Below are 17,623 nucleotides of genomic sequence, written 5' to 3'. Positions count from 1 at the left end.
GCAGCCGTACGATTTCTTTTGATTCTAACAGTTCGATGCACTCTGTCTTTGTCAAAACACACGCGTACGAAAAGATTTCCTTCATCGCGTCGCTCTCTTCCGTCTGGCCGGCCGCACATGCTATCTGGTCGCTACCCTCGCGGCCGTCCTCGTCGCCCTTGTTGGCCTTCAACCTCGCCGGTTGTAGCATCAAATGGCGCTCCGGCGTCGCTCGCAGCCAATAGCGGTTGTAGCAAAAAGCTATGTCGATTCCAGCAAAACAAAACATGGTGGAAGCAAAAAATGGGTCATCTATTCTGGCAAAAAACACAACACGGTGGAAGCAACTAAGATGAGACACCGGTTCCAGCAAAAACCCAACACGGTGGAAGCAAAATGAGACGCCGGATCCAACAAAATAAAGACGGTGGTAGCAAAACTTGGTCTGGTTCCAGCAAAATCTGAAGACGGTAATAGCAAAAATTGGGGATGATTGCAACAAAAATACAAACTGGTTCCAGCTGTGCTCGTTGCAATTGCAGCATCGCCATCGGCCGTGGTCACCACGCCGGGTCGTGGTCACCACCACCATGGGATGGCTCCCACTGGTAGCAGCTTCGCCATGGATGGTTGCAGCTAGTCGTACAGAGGTCGCAACCATCCCATGGCGTCGCCGTGGCTCAGGTGCAAAATGGATGCAGCTCCGTGCACCACCGGGTTGCAGCACATCGCGGCACACCGTCGTCGTCGTAGCAAAAACGGTTGGCTGGCTGCAGCTTTTGTGTTGCCGGTTGCAGCTCATCGCGGCAGCACTGTCGGCGCCGTAGCAAAACAGTTTGCCGGTTGCAGCTTTTTATTTTGCCGGTTCCAGCTGCTGGCGCAACCAATAGCAGCACGGGAGCTCGCCGGTTCCAGCGGACGATGGGTGGACTGCAGCGGTGGTCCTAAGGGGCAGCGACGGCGTGGGCTCGCAGCGTCATTGGTGGGCCCGACCTTGCCTTGGGCACTGATGGAAGAAGGGAGGCCAGAGGTAGAAGAAGAAATTGGGGACGAAGAGATACACAGGGTAAAGCCAGATGTGGACGAGAGAGGATAAGAGACGTGTGGATGTGGTTCTTCTGGAGAAAAGGAGAAGCGGTGCGCTTGGGGGCCCACAACTACATTGCGTGTGGCGTGTGACCGGCTGATGTTTCGGCCGGTGCGCCGTCTCCGAACGTTTTCCTTTATTTAAAGACCGATACGACTCGATCGGATCCTAACTTCACTGAAGTAGACTCCAACACGTACAGTACTACTAGTACCCTAACCTGGAATTTGGAATATCTCTTTTTTTTAAGCTGGAATTTGGAATATCTAACACCACCACGGCCCAGCGATTAACTTTGTACAATAGTTTTGCTTTTTGTTTGCGGGTGAATCGTTTTGTTTGCTGTCGTGTACTTGTCTGTGCTGACAGGGTTTAATGTAACACAACCAAATTGTGATTAACGATTGTACAGGCTGCACGTGAATGTTACAAGAATAATACCAGAGCTATACTTGCAACAAAACATGACATTCATAACAGCAAGATCACACTTGCAAGATGGAGAAGAAGAAAAGGGGGCCACTTCATTATCTTACTCATTTACATTGTTTCACGGTACATACTGCTCTGCAAACGCAAAAGAACACGTAAAATGTGTTGCCGCCAAGGCAGTCAAAGAATCGCTTCAATCTCCTCTCTATTTTCATATCAAGTCCTCCCATGAACTCTCCCGAAAAATTAAACCATAAGCCACACCTATGGCTTATGGCAAACATTTGTTTTTAGATGAACAGGGAGGCCTCTCCCAGGTTGCATTAGCTAGAATGAAACCATCGAATACAGCCCAACTTATGCCTGAGGGTTCCTTATTACAAGCACACACGCGCAACAGCTGAGCTGATGCAAAACGGTAGAAAAGGAACAGCCCAACTTATGCCTGAGGGTTCCTTATTACAAGCACACACGCGCAACAGCTGAGCTAATGCAAAACGGTAGAAAAAGGAAAACAAAGGACAATAGAGTTATAACCCCCAGCGGTCTGCCAGAGACTGTTACAGGTGCATGGGGACCGGAGTACAGCGAGCGCCCGCTTTATCTCACATCGCGATCATGTCTTCACCCTTTCTGAACTTGAATGGTGGTGCCAATGCAGCTTGGGGTGACCAGCAGATCGCGAGGGTGGACACCGGGCTGGTCATGGCGACTTTGTCATTGGTGTCTCGCTTCTTGGCAGGAGAGTGGAAGCATCCTTTTTCTTCTGAGATCCTGAGGTTACTCCAACCGGCATCAACTTCAAATTTTGTGGCCTTCATCTTCAGCCACTCAAGATCCTCAAGGGTTGTTGGAGAAGTTTTGTCAGAGCGCTCAACAACACCTCCATCTTGGGCTTGCCAGCCTCTGGGGTCAGCATCACCCATAATTTGAGCATTCTGAGGATCAAACTCCACACCTGAATAATAGAGGTCCAGATGGTGTGGTTAAAAATCATAGAGTTCCTATATTTCCACAAACACCATAGGACAGAGAGCTAGCAATGTTCAAAGCTAAGTTATTTTTGTTAGAAACCCAAAGTCGAGCAACAAACTCGAAATTTGTGCCTATCTCGATTTCAAAGTGATGGCTGACAAAGGACCATACACTCGTGGCAACTATGCAATCAAACAATAAATGATGATTTGTCTCATTTTCAGCACAGAACACACAATCTAGGGGTTTGATTATGTGCCTTTTCCCACCTTGCTCTTCGCCGGGGATCCCCACTTTTGCCCTCCATCCTCGCCCAATCGACGAACGCAGCTGGAGAGGCAGTCGGATGAGGCATCCCCCTCTTGACTTCCCTTGTGCCCTCGAAGTAGATCCGTCGTGCCAGGTTGAGGAGCTCCTGATCTGCTCTGTAGCTGTACATCTCGGATCTCCTCGCTTGCCATTCCCTCGTCACTGGACCTAATTCCGCCTCCGCCTCCCGATCAGCACACAAAGGATCCACGAGGTTGCGTCGTCACGGATCCGCACGGCCCGCTCCATCCATCTCCTCGCCCTTGTCGCCCGCAGCGTCGCCAATGACACGGACCCAATTGGGGGGGGGGGTGTTCCAACAAGTCTCCCTCCCTTAGAGCATCTCCAGCCGTTGTGCCTTCAGGAGGCATTTTTTCGGCTTCCTAAGAGGCCCCGGCGAAATTTTTGGTACGGGGACGTGCATTTTTCCAGTCATCCCCCTTATAAGTAGTCATTTTTCTTTTTTTTCTCCGGTCATTGCAACAAACGCCTTCTGTGCATACCCAACACGCCGGACTCGAGCTCACCGGCGACGACCCCAGGCCACCCCGTCCTTCGGGACCAGCCCGGCCGCCCCACGCACCGCCTGGCCGCCGCTCTCGTGGCCGGGGCGCCCGTGGCCTCCGCGCTCGGGGACGGGGCCGCAAGCTTCGCCGCCCGCGCCCGCCCACAGCGTCGCCGGAGGAGACGACGAGGAGGTCGAGGGCGTCCGCCGCCTCCCCGCACGAAGGAGAGAAGGTGAAGCACGCACCCTGCTGCCTGCCCCGCTGCCCGCCCTGCTGCGTCCGTCGGTCGCAAGGCACAGCGACGGGGGCTTGGCCGCCAGTCCATGCTCCGGGTACTGCGGCTCCTGGGCCACGGAAGACGGCGCGAACATGCTGCCGAGGAGGCTCTGCGACGTGGCCGAGTTGCTGCTGGTGCTGGCACGCGGAGGGGCGACGCAGCCGGCCGGGGACGCCCCCGTACCAACAAGTCTCCCTTAGAGCATCTCCCCTAGAGCATCTCCAGCCGTTGTGCCCCCAGGAGGCGTTTTTTCGGCCTCCTGAGAGGCCCCGGCAAAATTTTTGGTACGGGGGCGTGCATTTTTCCAGTCATCCCCCTGATAAGTAGTCATTTTTCTTTTTTTTTTCTCCGATCATTGCAACAAACGCCTTCTGTGCATACCCAGCACGCCGGACTCGAGCTCACCGGCGACCCCAGGCCACCCCGTCCTTCTGGACCAGCCCGGCCGCCCCCCGCACCGCCTGGCCTCCCACCCTGGCCGCCGCTCTCGTGGCCGGGGCGCCCGTGGCCTCCGCGCTCGGGGACGGGGCCGCAAGCTTCGCCGCCCGCGCCCGCCCACAGCGTCGCCGGAGGAGACGACGAGGAGGTCGAGGGCGTCCGCCGCCTCCCCGCACGGAGGAGAGAACGAGAAGCACGCACCCTGCTGCCTGCCCCGCTGCCCGCCTTGCTGCGTCCGTCGGTCGCAAGACACAGCGACGGGGGCTTGGCCGCCAGTGCACGCTCCGGGTACTGCGGCGCCTGGGCCACGGAAGACGGCGTGAACATGCTGCCGAAGAGGCTCTGCGACGTGGCCGAGTTGCTGCTGGTGCTGGCGCGCGGAGGGGCGACGCAGCCAGCCGGGGACGCACGCGGGAGCGATGGGACGGGTGCGGATGTGGAACCTGCTGACGCGCGTGGCCCTGGACGTGGAGTGGCGGTGCCAGAGCGAGGCCTCTGAGTCGGAGCTGTCACGGGAGGAGCGGCGCCGACGCGAGGTCCGACGCGGTGCCAGTGGACGCCCGAGCAGTTCGCGCCAGCGGCTCGAGCCTGGCGAGGCGAGGGCGGCGGTGTTCCGTGGCCACGCAGAGGCGGGCACGGGCGAGCTCCGCCACGCACAGCCGAGCGCGTGCGTGGGCCGCCCCGGCCACGCAGAGGCGGGCGCGGGCGAGCTCCGCCCCGGCCACGCAGCGGCCATGTACTCGTCCAGAGCGTGTGGCGGCAGCGGCGTCTTCCCCTCCCTCCCGAGTGCAGCGAGGCAGGCGGGCCCTTGGACGGCGAGTGCAGCGAGGTAGGCACGCGGCGAGGAGAGGAGCAAGGCGGCGAGGCAGGCGCGCGGCGAGGAGAAGAGCAAGGCGACGAGGCAGGCGCGCGTGGAGGTGAGAAGGAAAAGAGAGAGTGCACGTGGGTGGGGCCCGGAGAAAAAGGGTGAAGAGAGGCTGACTGTGGGCCAAAAGACATGCAAAGCCTTCTCTCTCCTCCCCCAAGAGCCTCCCGGTAGGCTGGGTTTCGCCTGCGCGCGCCGGCGCTAATTTTGGCTAAATCCGGCGAAAACAGAGCTCTTGGGGTCTCGGCTGGGAGAAAAATTAAGCGCCGGCGTGCAAAAAGTGCTCGTGGGGGCATCCTGGGGGCCCGGCTGGAGATGCTCTTAGCCTCCACCAGCTTATGGCAAACGTTGCAAGTCCTCCCAATAAAAAGACGGACAATGACCAGCAACCAATAGGTGAATTGACAGGTAGGCAAAACTGCGAGTCCACTTAGATGTATACCCCGGAAAACCAAAGGGGTAGAGCCAAGATCCTTCTTCTAAAGAAATAAGAAATCACAGCGGTATGACAAGTTTACATGTATTTGCCTGTGCTAGAATAAATTCGAGATGTATAGTCGATCATCCGAGAAAAGGCAATCACACGGGCACGAAACCAAGATTTGTTAACGAGGTTCACCGATATGGCTACGTCCCCAAGGACTGACTATGGGCGTTCCTCCCCATGACGCCACTACAATACCGCACCCAGTCACCCTGGACGCCGGCACGTGCCGCCGGCTTCCCCTGCGTTCCTGTGCTATTATGTTGGCATAGATCACATCGTGTGCCTACCCCCGCATTATATGAGAGACCTAGGATACAAGTGTCCTACTTGACACAACTCCATATCCCGTCTAAACACAATACAACTCGGAGTCCAAATGTAAACGACCTTGTACACAATATTCGACACAACTCTAACAAACTCCACCTTGGCGAATATTCTTCACCACCTTGGATTCGTCCAAGTGTCAAACTTCCATGTAAATTGGACTTGAGCTTATACCATGAGACCGCTGCTACTCCAAAGACTCCATGTGACTCCACGTGCAACTTGTAGTCCCTTCCTTTCTTGACCATAGTCAACACTCGAGCGAAATTAAGTTCATCTTCACTCTACTTTGTGCTCCCAACTTTCAGAGTATCCGTTCAGCATCATCACACACTGATCACTGACCTGCATGAAATTGAACAACTCACATATTGGGTGTCACACATAAGAGTACCTGAACTCAACATCACCGCTCCTTTCTTGACAGCCCGTCTGAAACTTGAAGAAATTCCACCGTTACTTGTATTCATCCCGAGTTAAATTCGCAGTTGTCTCACCACGTGTATGACCACCAGAGCCCTGGCCTGTCTCCATGTTCCGTGTTAACCGCATGCCTCGCCGTTATTACCGCGTCGAGCCTCCGCTGTCCCGGTTCGAGTCTCAAGGGTTGCGAACCCACACCACTCAACCCCCACTGCAGAGTATCACCGATCATCACCGACCGATGACGAGTTTCACGCTTCCATCGAACCACTAGGCTCCAGTCCGAACTACGTGTCACTCGCTTTTTCCCCCCGCTGAATAGGCACCGACTCTCTTTGCGCTTACGCCATAGCCCCTCAATCAACACCGAGTGAAGTCTTCCAGACTCCAGCTCCACCTTCAACATGACTCTATGATAGATGATCAATCCACCCCTGTGCCCCGTCGACTCCAAGCTCCGTGAGTAAACCATCTTGAATCAACCAGCGCCATAGTCTAGTCCAAACCACATAAGCCATCGGGGCCGCGACACGTGTTTCCACGCCCAGAAGTCGGTCACCATCAGCATCACGCTCCTATGTCATTGTCACCGATCCCACCACTGTCTTCTGTACCAACCAACTCACGTCAATCCGTCAGAGTGTTCAGTCCGACTCAGCCGAACATATCCGACTACAACCATGTTTCTGCTGGAATTTAGTCTATTTTGGGACAGCCCAATAGCAATTTCAGAAATTCCTAATAAATCCTAGAGGCCCACTAAGCCCATTTGTGCAAGCCAAGGGATGCTACTAAAGTTTAGTCCCACATTGCTAGTTTGGTGGGAGTTGGACCTCTTTATAAGGGACGTTGTTTCCCCACCTGTATGAGCATGAGAACAAGAGGGACATTCATGCGCGCTCCTCCTCCGCCGCCCGCCTCGCCACGCCACGCCACGCCCCGTCATGCCGCGCCGCGGGTTGCGGGAATGAGACGATGTCTAAATTTTTGCCACACACGACAGGTATACGAAACGTCACTCGGGAAATGGAAAGTTTTGCTGCAATGGATATTGAATACGAATGTTGCACCCTTCGGCTGCTGTCTGTTCGTTTCGTCTCCCTCTCTCTCTTCAGCTCCCGACGCAGCCTATTCGCCTCCTCTTGTGCTTATAAAAGAGAGGTCGTTCCTCCCAGAGGGACACACCAGAAGGTCATCTCCCTCTCGCCACCGAGTTCCAATCTCTGAGCTGCTGCTACGATCTTCCCCATCCCGGCTTGCAGCGTGCACGGCAGGTCGGGACAGTAGGCCTCCGAAACCCCACCTCTTTGAGTCCTGTACGGGAGAAGGGTGATAAGGCTTTTGGAGAGCGCTTTGCGCGACTACTGGCCGGTTCATTACGGACGCTCCGCATACCGACGAGCACTTCCCCAATGATGACTTCTTACCCGACGTCGACAACCTCTTCGACGACATGGCTGGCAAGGATATCGACCCCAAGTCCAGTGCTTGTGCAGCAGCTGCTATCCCGTATGTGTTCTTGCTCTTTCTTTTAGAGGTTCTGCCACAGTTCCTTGTTCTAGTGTCTGCCCTAGATATGTTATGTTCTACTTCATATATGCAACTAGCTCTATCGTTAGCTCTAGATATGTTTGGTTACAGTTCATATTTGCAGATGCTACTTACCTTCTCACTGTCAGATTGCATGACTTGTTTCTCAGCTCTAGATATGTTTGGTTACAGTCATGTTTTATCTAGTATTCCTGTTAATAAAATCATATGGTAAATTGCTCATATTTCCAACAATCCAAAAACCTTATTATAGGCAATTTACCCCGAGTGGTTTTGCTGCTTCCATGAGACCTCCTATGTTTGAGGGTATCCACTATAAGAGGTGGCGCGTGAGAGCAGTCATATGGTTTCAAACCATGAGTTGCTACGACACCACCCTTGGCAAACCTGAAGGAGACTGTGATGCTCAACAAGAACAAGCTTTTCAAAAAATGGATACCCTATTTAAGGCTGCTCTCTTGAGTGTTCTTGGGGAGAACATAGTTGATGCTTATGCATCAATTGACAATGGAAAAGATATGTGGGATGCACTCGGGGCCAAGTTTGGGGTCTCAGATGCCGGCACTGAGCTGTACATCATGGAGCTATTCTTGAAGGAAATATGCCCTAGAGGCAATAATAAAGTTGTTATTTATGATTCTTTGTATCATGATAAATGTTTATTATTCATGGTAGAATTGTATTAACCGGAAACTTAGTACATGTGTGAATACATAGTCAAAACAGAGTGTCCCTACTATGCCTCTACTTGACTAGCTCGTTGATCAAAGATTGTTATGTTTCCTGACCATAGACATGTGTTGTCATTTGATGAACGGGGTCACATCATTAGAGAATGATGTGATGGACAAGACCCATCCGTTAGCTTAGCATAATGATCGATTAGTTTTATTGCTATTGCTTTCTTCATGACTTATACATGTTCCTCCGACTATGAGATTATGAAACTACCGAATACCGGAGGTACACTTTGTGTGCTATCAAACGTCACAACATAACTGGGTGATTATAAAGATGCTCTACAGGTGTCTCCGAAGGTGTTTGTTGGGTTGGCATAGATCAAGATTACGATTTGTCACTCCGTGTATCGGAGAGGTATCTTTGGGCCCTCTCGGTAATGCACATCACTCTAAGCCTTGCAAGCAATGTGAATAATGAGTTGGTTACGGGATGATGCATTACAGAACAAGTAAAGAGACTTGCCGGTAACGAGATTGAACTAGGTACCGATCGAATCTCGGGCAAGTAACATAACGATGACAAAGGGAACATCATATGTTGTTATGCGATTTGACTGATAAAGATCTTCGTATAATATGTAGGAGCCAATATGAGCATCCAGGTTCCGCTCTTGGTTATTGACCGGAGATGTGTCTCGGTCATGTCTACATAGTTCTCGAACCCGTAGGGTCCGCACGCTTAACGTTCGATGACGATTTGTATTATGAGTTATGTGTTTTGGTGACCGAAGTTTGTTCGGAGTCCCGGATGAGATCACAGACATGACGAGGAGTCTCGAAATGGTCGAGAGGTAAAGATTCATATATTGGAAGGTTGTAATCGGAGATCGGAATGGTTTCGAGTGATTCGCGTATTTTATCGGAGTACCGAGGGGTTACCAGAACCCCCCGGGGGAAATCATGGGCCTCATGGGCCATGGGAGAGAAGAGGGGACAGCCCACAAAGGGGAGGCGCGCGCCCTCCCCCCCCCCCAAGGGGAGTCCGAATAGGAAGGGGAGGGGACGCGGCCCCCCTTTCCCTCTTCCTCTCCTCTCCTTCCCTCTTTCCCCCTCCGTTGGAAGGAAGGAGGGGGGGTCGAATCCTACTTGGACTAGGAGTCCAAGTAGGACTCCCCCCTTAGCGCGCCCTCCTTGGCCGCCGGCCTCCTCCTCCCCCTCCTTTATGTACGTGGCCAGGGGGCACCCCAAAGACACAACAATTGTTTCTTAGCCGTGTGCGGTCCCCCCCTCCACAGTTTACCCACTCGGTCATATTGTCGTAGTGCTTAGGCGAAGCCCTGCGCGGATCACATCACCAACACCGTTGCCACGCTGTCGTGCTGACGGAACTATCCCTCGACCCTCTACTGGATCAAGAGCTCGAGGGACGTCATCTTGCTGAATGTGTGCTGAACACGGAGGCGCCGTTCGTTCGGTACATGGATCGTGAAGACATTCGACTACATCAATCGCGTTACTAAATGCTTCCGCTTTCGGTCTACGAGGGTACACGGACACACTCTTCCCTCTCGTTGTTATGCATCTACTAGATAGATCTTGCGGGATTGTTGGATTTTTTTGAATTACTACGTTCCCCAACTGTGGCATCCGAGCCAGGTCTATGCGTAGATGATATATGCACGAGTAGAACACAGTGAGTTGTGGGAGATAATAGTCATACTGCTTATCACCAATGTCTTACTTTGATTCGGTGGTATTGTTGGATGAAGCGGCCCGGACCGACATTACATGACCGCATTCATGAGATTTGTTCTACCGATGTGCTTCGCACACAGGTGGCTAGCGGGTGTCTGTTTCTCCAACTTTAGTTGAATCGAGTTTGACTATGGCCGTGTCGGTGTACAAAAGTAGGGGCCCTCTTTGTACCCCTGTACTTGTGCACGGGCAGTCAGAGCCATGCCTTTGGCCACACTTAGCAAGGCAGAGGAGGGAAGCAGAAGTACAAGACTACCAGAGCAGCGCTCCAACCAGGGGCGCAGAGAACGAGGCAACAAGATGGGCTTCCCCCGGCAAGACCTTGCCGGGGGAAGCCTACACAGCCCCGGCAAGGGCCTTGCCGAGGCAGCCACCTAACACCAGCATCGCAGCCACCCTTGTGCCTGAGAGTTCCGACACCATCGACAACGTTGGAATCAAGGCTCGGGAAGCGCCTGCATGATGGCATGCAGATATTTGTGAAGACAAAGGGCCAATAAGGCCTAGATGAGAACCAGAAGACAAGACAATGGCGAGGCTCCTTGCCGAGGATGCCCACGAGGCCCCGACAAGGCTCCTGCCGAAGATACCCACGAGGCCCCGGCAAGGCTCCTGCTGGGGGCGCTCACAAGACCCTGGCAAGACCCTTGCCGGGAACATCCACAAGACCGCGGCAAGGCCTTGCCGCCCCGTCGCTGATCCAGCTCAGCGGCCGACCCACCAACTGAAGCAAGTACTCACGTGGCAGTACGTGGCTCCTAAACCAACTGGTCAAGCACCTACGTGGTGGCATGCGGATCTTCGTGAAGACCCTGCCACCACACCAGCTTAGCAGCCTGCCAGCCTACATGGTGCTGCATGCTTCGTTGGCCTTGACGCGTGTCGGAGCAAGGGGAAGCTGCGACGGACGGGACAGGCTTCGTTACCATCCCCGATAAAGCAAGAGGACACCTAAGTAGTGCATTTAATGTGTTTTGTCCTTTAATGTCAGGCGATATACTTGACTACTGTACAACTTTCCACCTCCTGTGTGCCACTGTGGCAGCCCCTTTGACTATAAAAGGAGGCCCGCGGCGTACTGTGAGAGGATTCAGACTTTTTGGACTACGCACACACCATAGCTAGTTCAAGAACCCGAGAACACTCAAATATACACCAACGCAGGACTAGGGTATTACACATCTTCGCGGCCCGAACCTGGGTAAAATCCCCTAGTGCTGATTACTAGACCCGCTCTTTGCACAACCCCGCGCCCGCCAACCGCAGAAGGGATCCTCGTGATCCCATAGGTGTCGTTTCCGCCGATATCTTTGGCGCGCCGGGTAGGGGGTGCAGTTGTGAAAATCTGGTCTGGTCAGTATGATGGCTTGATCGTGGTCGTGATTCCAAGGAAGAAGATGACCGAATGAGCGGCATCATCTACAGACGCAACAACTGTCCGCGTGGTGACGGAAAAGCTAAGTCACATAAAACTTTGAGTAATTCCTTTATATATAACACAACAGGAAACAACTATTTTGCCGTCTGCCACGGCGGACGGCAAAGGCTCGAACGGCGGACGGCAAAGGCCATTGCCGTCAGCCGCGGACGGCAAAAGGCTCCGGCAAAGTAGGCCACGGTAAACAGCTGCTTTGCCATCCGCTTCCTGGCGGTGGACGGCAAAGGCTCTTTGCCGTCTGCCGCGGACGGCAATAATTGCGCTGTCAGTCCGTTAAGTGGCTAACGGCAGACCTTTGCCGTCCGCCGCTGACGGCAAAATTTCTCTGGTCTTTGCCGTCCGCCGTGTGATGTCATCTACACGTCACTAGATGGCAGGTTCTTTGCCGTCTGCCGCTGATGGCAAAGTGCAGGTTCTTTGCCGTCTGCCACTGATGGCAAAGTCTTTGCCGTCTGCCACTGTAGGCAAACTGACCAAATGGGTCAGCTCCCAGGAAGCACAGTTGGCTGCCACGTGGCTTCTTTGCCGTCCGCGGCAGACGGCAAAGAGCCCGTTGCCGTCGGTGGCAGACGGCAAAGAGCCTGCATATTGGCTCTTTTTTCTGTTTTTTATTAAATCCAACAATTTTCACAGCAAATATATATGACATATAGATATATTTCACAGGCATTCGTAAGCAAGTCCATAAGCAAGTTCATGTATTTCACAGGCATTCATAAGCAAGTCCATAAGCAAGTTCCATCCGTACATATTACATAAGCAAGTTCCATCCATCAATTCATACATAAACAAGTTCCATCCATACATAAACAAGCACTCCATAGCTAAGGTGACTAGAATGAGAAGACAAGAACAAGAAGAGTAGAACAAGCACTCCATCCAGCACATAATGAAATCTGCAAAATGGCAAAATAAGAAAGTTAGAAATAGGTGACTAGAATAAGAAGACTAGAACAAGAAGAGTAGAACAAGAAGAAGACTAGAACAACAAGAAGACTAGAACAAGAAGAGTATGTCATTTATGAGCTAACTTACGTGAAATGGATCATATATGAGCTAACTAAGTTGAAATGGGTCGTTTATGAGCTAGCTAAGGTGAAATGGATCTTTTTTAGGTAACTAAGGTGAAATGGATCGTTTTTTAGCTCACTTAGGTCAAATGGATCGTTTTTGAGCTAACTTAGTTGAAATGGATCGTTTTTGAGCTAACTTTGTTGAAATGGATCATTTTTGAACTAATTTAGTTGAAATGGATTGTTTTTGAGCTAACTTAGGTGAAATGGATCATTTAAGAGCTAATTTAGGTGAAATGGATCGTTTTTTAGCTCACTTAGGTCAAATGGATCGTTTATGAGCTAAATTTGTTGAAATGGATCGTTTATGAGATAACCTAGGTAAGATGGGTCATTTTGGAGTTAACCTAGGTGAAATGGGCCATTTTTAAGCTAACGTAGGTAAAATGGATCATTTAGGAGCTAATCTAGGTAAAATGGGTCATTTTTGAGCTAACTTGGATGAACTGCATCATTTATAAGCTAACCTAGGTAAAATGGGTCATTTTGGAGGAAAAGAAGCTAACTCTAGGTCATTATGGTAAGCATATTGGAGGAAATAAAGCTAAGTCTAGGTCTTTATGCATTTGTTAAGCAAAACACTAGAGAAACTTACCGTGATCAGGGAGGTGTAGGAGCGGGGTGGCTAGTGCCGCTACCTGGAGAAGGATCGTGCGATGCGTTTCTGGAGTTAAGCTGCACCAAAGATCATTTCCAATGTCTCGTAGGAAATATGTTCTCAAAAAATGTTGCATCACAAGATTCCATTATAGTATCAACATGCATATCAGGTACTTCAGATTTTACCACTAAAAACCTATAAGCAATGCTCCATTGAGCATACCCTAGAAAGACACAATCCACTGTCTTTGGTCCAAGTTTGCGTTTCTTAGGAATAGGAATATTGACCTTTGCCAAACATCCCCAAGTGCGCAAATAAGAAAGTGATGGTTTTCTCCCAACCCACTCCTCATAAGGGGTTTTCTCTTTATTATTGTTGGGAACTCTATTCAGGACATGACATGAAGTCAATAGAGCCTCCCCCCACCATGCCTTAGATAAACCAGCAGTGTCTAACATGGCATTCACCAAGTCAGTCAATGTGCGGTTTTTCCTCTCGGCCACTCCATTTGATTGAGGTGAATAGGGAGGCGTCCTCTCATGAATAATACCATGTTCCTCACAAAATTCATCAAAAACTTTTGGAAAAAACTCTCCACCACGATCGGACCTAAGACGCTTGATCTTTCTCTCTAGTTGATTTTCAACTTCAGCTTTATAGATTTTAAAGTAGTCTAACGCTTCATCTTTAGTTTGCAACAAATAAACATAGCAAAATCTAGTCGTATCATCAATCAAAGTCATGAAATATCTCTTTCCACCTTTTGTCAACACACCATTCATCTCACAAAGATCAGAATGTATGAGTTCTAGAGGTGCCAAGTTTCTCTCCTCGGCAGCCTTATGAGGCTTTCGAGGTTGCTTAGATTGCACACAACTATGGCACTTAGAACCTTTGGCAACTGTGAAGTTCGGAATTAAACTCATGCTGGATAGCCGAGACATTAAACCAAAATTAATATGACATAAATGAGAGTGCCAAATACTTGCATCATCATTAACACTAGCACAAATTTGGTTTATTGACTTATTGCAAAAATCTGAAAGAGAAAAGCTGAACAAGCCTCCGCACTCATAGCCTTTTCCTATAAATTGTCCAAATCTTGACACGATTACTTTATTGGACTCTAAAACTACCTTAAATCCATCTCGACATAGAAGGGAGCCGCTAACTAGATTCTTGTTCATAGTAGGGACATGCTGCACGTTCCTTAGTTGCATGATCTTTCCCGAAGTAAACTTCAGATCCACCGTGCCAATGCCACGAACAGAAGCATGTGACCCATTCCCCATTAGGACGGAAGAATCCCTTGCGACCTGATAAGAAGTAAACAGGGAGATGTCAGCACACACATGAACGTTAGCACCCGAATCAATCCACCACGAAGATGATTGAAATACTGAAAGCACAATAGGTAAATTACCATACCCATCAGTATTGCTAGCGGTCACCATGTTGACAGTCTTGGAGCTTGTTTTCCCTCTACGGTCTGCACGTTCAGGGCATTCCTTGGAAAAGTGTCCAGGCTTCCCACAGGCGTAGCACTCTAGCTCAGCCTTGTTGAACTTCTTCTTCTTGAAGGTAGTAGTCTTGGTAGGCTTGTTGAAAACAGGTTTGTTCTTCCCTTTGTTCTTGTTCTGTGGGTACCTCTGCACCATGTTAGCAGTAGGCTGAACCTCACCTCCTTTTCAGTAGTATCTTTAGCCCGAGCTTTTTCCTCAACATCAAGAGATGCAATCAGATTTTCAACTGATATCTCCTGTCTCTTATGCTTCAGAGTTGTGGCGAAATTCCTCCATGAAGGAGGCAACTTTGCAATCATGCACCCAGCCACGAATTTGTCGGGTAGAACACATTTAAGGAGTTCAAGTTCCTTCACAATGCACTGTATCTCATGAGCTTGTTCAACCACAGAACGGTTATTCACCATCTTGTAGTCATGAAAACTCTCCATGATGTACAGTTCACTGCCTGCATCTGTTGCACCGAATTTTGCATTCAGTGCATCCCACAGAATCTTTCCGTCATTTATGTGCATGTACACATCACACAGACGGTCAGCAAGAACACTCAGAATGCATCCCACAAACATAGTATTGGCTTCCTGGAATTTTCTCCGATCTTCGTCGGTCATTCCCTCCGGAGCACCAACACTAGCATGGAAAACTTTCAGAGCAGTAAGCCAGAGCGTGGTCTTCACCTGCCACCTCTTAAAGTGCACACCGGTAAACTTATCCGGCCTCAGTGCATCAGCGAATCCAGCCATAGTTAACTCAGGAAATTGCCTATGATTAGGTTTTTGGATTGTTGGAATATTAGGCAAGTTCATGATTAATTCCAGTAAATAATTCATGACTAGAAGAGATACTAGCATGCAAAAATCTAGCAAACTAGAAGAACAGCAAGACATGCATAACAGCAGCAAACACGTAACAATAGCTGTAGAAACAGACATGAACAGAGGATGTTGGACGTACTGATCGTTAGCTATTATGGGTGCGACAGGGTTGATGACGATGTTGGCAACGATCTGCTGCTTACGGCGATGAATACGACGATGAGTAGCACCGCACGACTTGGACGGAAGACGACCCGTGATGACGAATTAGAGCAGTCGCGCACAACGCTTCCCAAAAACCTAATTCGTCCTCTCCCGGTGCAGGATCGCAAAGACGAACGGTTCCGGAGACCTGCTCTCCCACGCGCCGATGCACGCCGGCGTTTGGGATGGAGTAGACTACGATGGCGGCGCAAGTTGTGAGATGAGGCAAAACCCTAGGTGTTTTTCGGTGTGTCTCTGGCCGCAGCCGGTAGCTGTATATATATTAGGACCAGAGGCGGTATTGTGTCGCGACCACAATCCCAAACCGACTCGGTTTCTAATTCGTATACTTACCGGACAAGAAATCAAAAACTTGTCTGCCAAGACATAAAAATAAAACGGCAAAAGAAAGCTGCGCTCCTGCAAGGAGACGGACCGGATTTCGGCGGACCATTCACGCGCATGTCGCATGTACGCGCCGCCTCGCCTCGCCTCGCCTCGCCTCGCCACACCACGCCCCGGCCCGGCCCGGCCCGGCCAGGCCAGGCGAGGCGAGGCCAACTCTTCTTCAACTTCCAAGGTGAGACTAAACTTAGCACCACCACTTGCCATTTTACACATGGGTTTTGAGATTTCAGAAATTGCTATGGGCCTAGCCCATTAATTCTAACAGCTTCCTCGTCGATCCTTCTGCACAGCTCCTCTTCACACATGAGTTTCAACTTTTCCAGCCCGTACTTGCCTGCGGCTACGAGCAAATGCTCCATCACCATGGCATCATACCCTCCTTCGTCGTGGCACGCCGGTAGTGAGCCCGTGTAGATGTAGTGAAGGAGAATCTGGAAGATGGCTGGCTCCACGTCGACGACCTTGACGACGCGCCGCGTGCCCTTCTCCGGCATGGGGCCAAAGAGCTTAGCAAAGACCGGCGACCGCGCAGCCAGGAGGGCCCGGTGCGCGCGGAACTTCCGGCCTCCCACGCGGAACGTGACGTCGCTACATCGCCCGTCCCTGAGCATGCGCTCGAGGTGGCCGGGCAGCTCGGACGGAGACACGTCCCTGACGGTGAGGACGCACCGTATCGTGAAGCGGCCGTCTCCGAGCCGCGATAGCGATTCCAGCTTGGACTTCCCGACGAACCTGCGGTAGCCCCGGCCTGGCCCCGGAGTAAAGACGCACTCCGGCGTGTCGCGGCAGACCAGCGGTGGCTGGCCGTCATTCCCCAGCACGCTCACCGTGCGCTTGGCTCTCACATCCGTGGCTTGGCAGAGATAACGTAGGTACAAGGAGGTGTAGCCGTCCTCGTCATCTGGGTAGAAGGCGACCTGCCAATTGTAGCCGCCGACGCTGAAGCCGGGCGAAGTAACGCAGGCGTGGAAGCCCGCGTCCTTGAGCTGCAGGTAGTTGGTCACCTGGAAACTGTAGGTGGTGGGGACGTGCTCCGTGATGATGCGCCTCGATCTGGACGACGAGATCTTGGTGATCTGCAGCGGCAGCGGCAGGGAGGGGACGTGCCTAGGCATTGTAGATCCCACCGCCGCGAGCACTTCCATCCAGCAACAAGGACGACGAAGAAAAGCTCGGATCGATCCGGCCGTGCGTACAAAGCTGGCTCGAAACTTGCAACACGTAGGCGCACACACCAGATCACGGGGTTAATATTCTCCTTTATTTAAGGCCACTAATAGGCGCCGGCGCGCCGCCCCAATTTTGGGCCGGTCAGCCCGCAGCCGTACGATTTCTTTTGATTCTAACAGTTCGATGCACTCTGTCTTTGTCAAAACACACACGTACGAAAAGATTTCCTTCATCGCGTCGCTCTCTTCCGTCTGGCCGGCCGCACATGCTATCTGGTCGCTACCCTCGCGGCCGTCCTCG

The 17,623-nt window shown here is 51.5% G+C and overlaps 1 protein-coding gene across 1 annotated transcript; it reads right to left on the bottom strand.

Annotated features, from left to right (window-relative positions):
- Positions 1–5,961: 5,961 nt before the first annotated feature.
- Positions 5,962–17,362, bottom strand: LOC123055964 (BTB/POZ and MATH domain-containing protein 1-like). The gene is made up of 2 exons (XM_044479755.1): positions 16,417–17,362; positions 5,962–6,027 (listed from the first exon to the last, which is right to left on the bottom strand). Exons 1-2 carry the CDS (start codon positions 17,296–17,298, stop codon positions 5,962–5,964), a joined length of 948 nt encoding a protein of 315 aa, XP_044335690.1. The 5' UTR covers positions 17,299–17,362.
- Positions 17,363–17,623: the final 261 nt, after the last annotated feature.

Source organism: Triticum aestivum, chromosome 2D, assembly GCF_018294505.1.
Source record: "Triticum aestivum cultivar Chinese Spring chromosome 2D, IWGSC CS RefSeq v2.1, whole genome shotgun sequence".
NCBI lineage: Eukaryota > Viridiplantae > Streptophyta > Magnoliopsida > Poales > Poaceae > Triticum > Triticum aestivum.
The sequence above is the reverse complement of the archived record's forward strand: the minus strand, read 5'-3'. Positions and strand labels throughout refer to the sequence as shown.

Excerpts from the sequence above, each read along its gene's own strand:
- LOC123055964 (XM_044479755.1), bottom strand. The coding sequence starts at position 17,298 with ATGGAAGTGCTCGCGGCGGTGGGATCTACAATGCCTAGGCACGTCCCC. Across the intron at positions 6,028-16,416 it reads GAAGGATCGACGAGGAAGCT|GTCAGTGATCAGTGTGTGAT; the intron begins GTTAGAATTAAT and ends AATTTCATGCAG.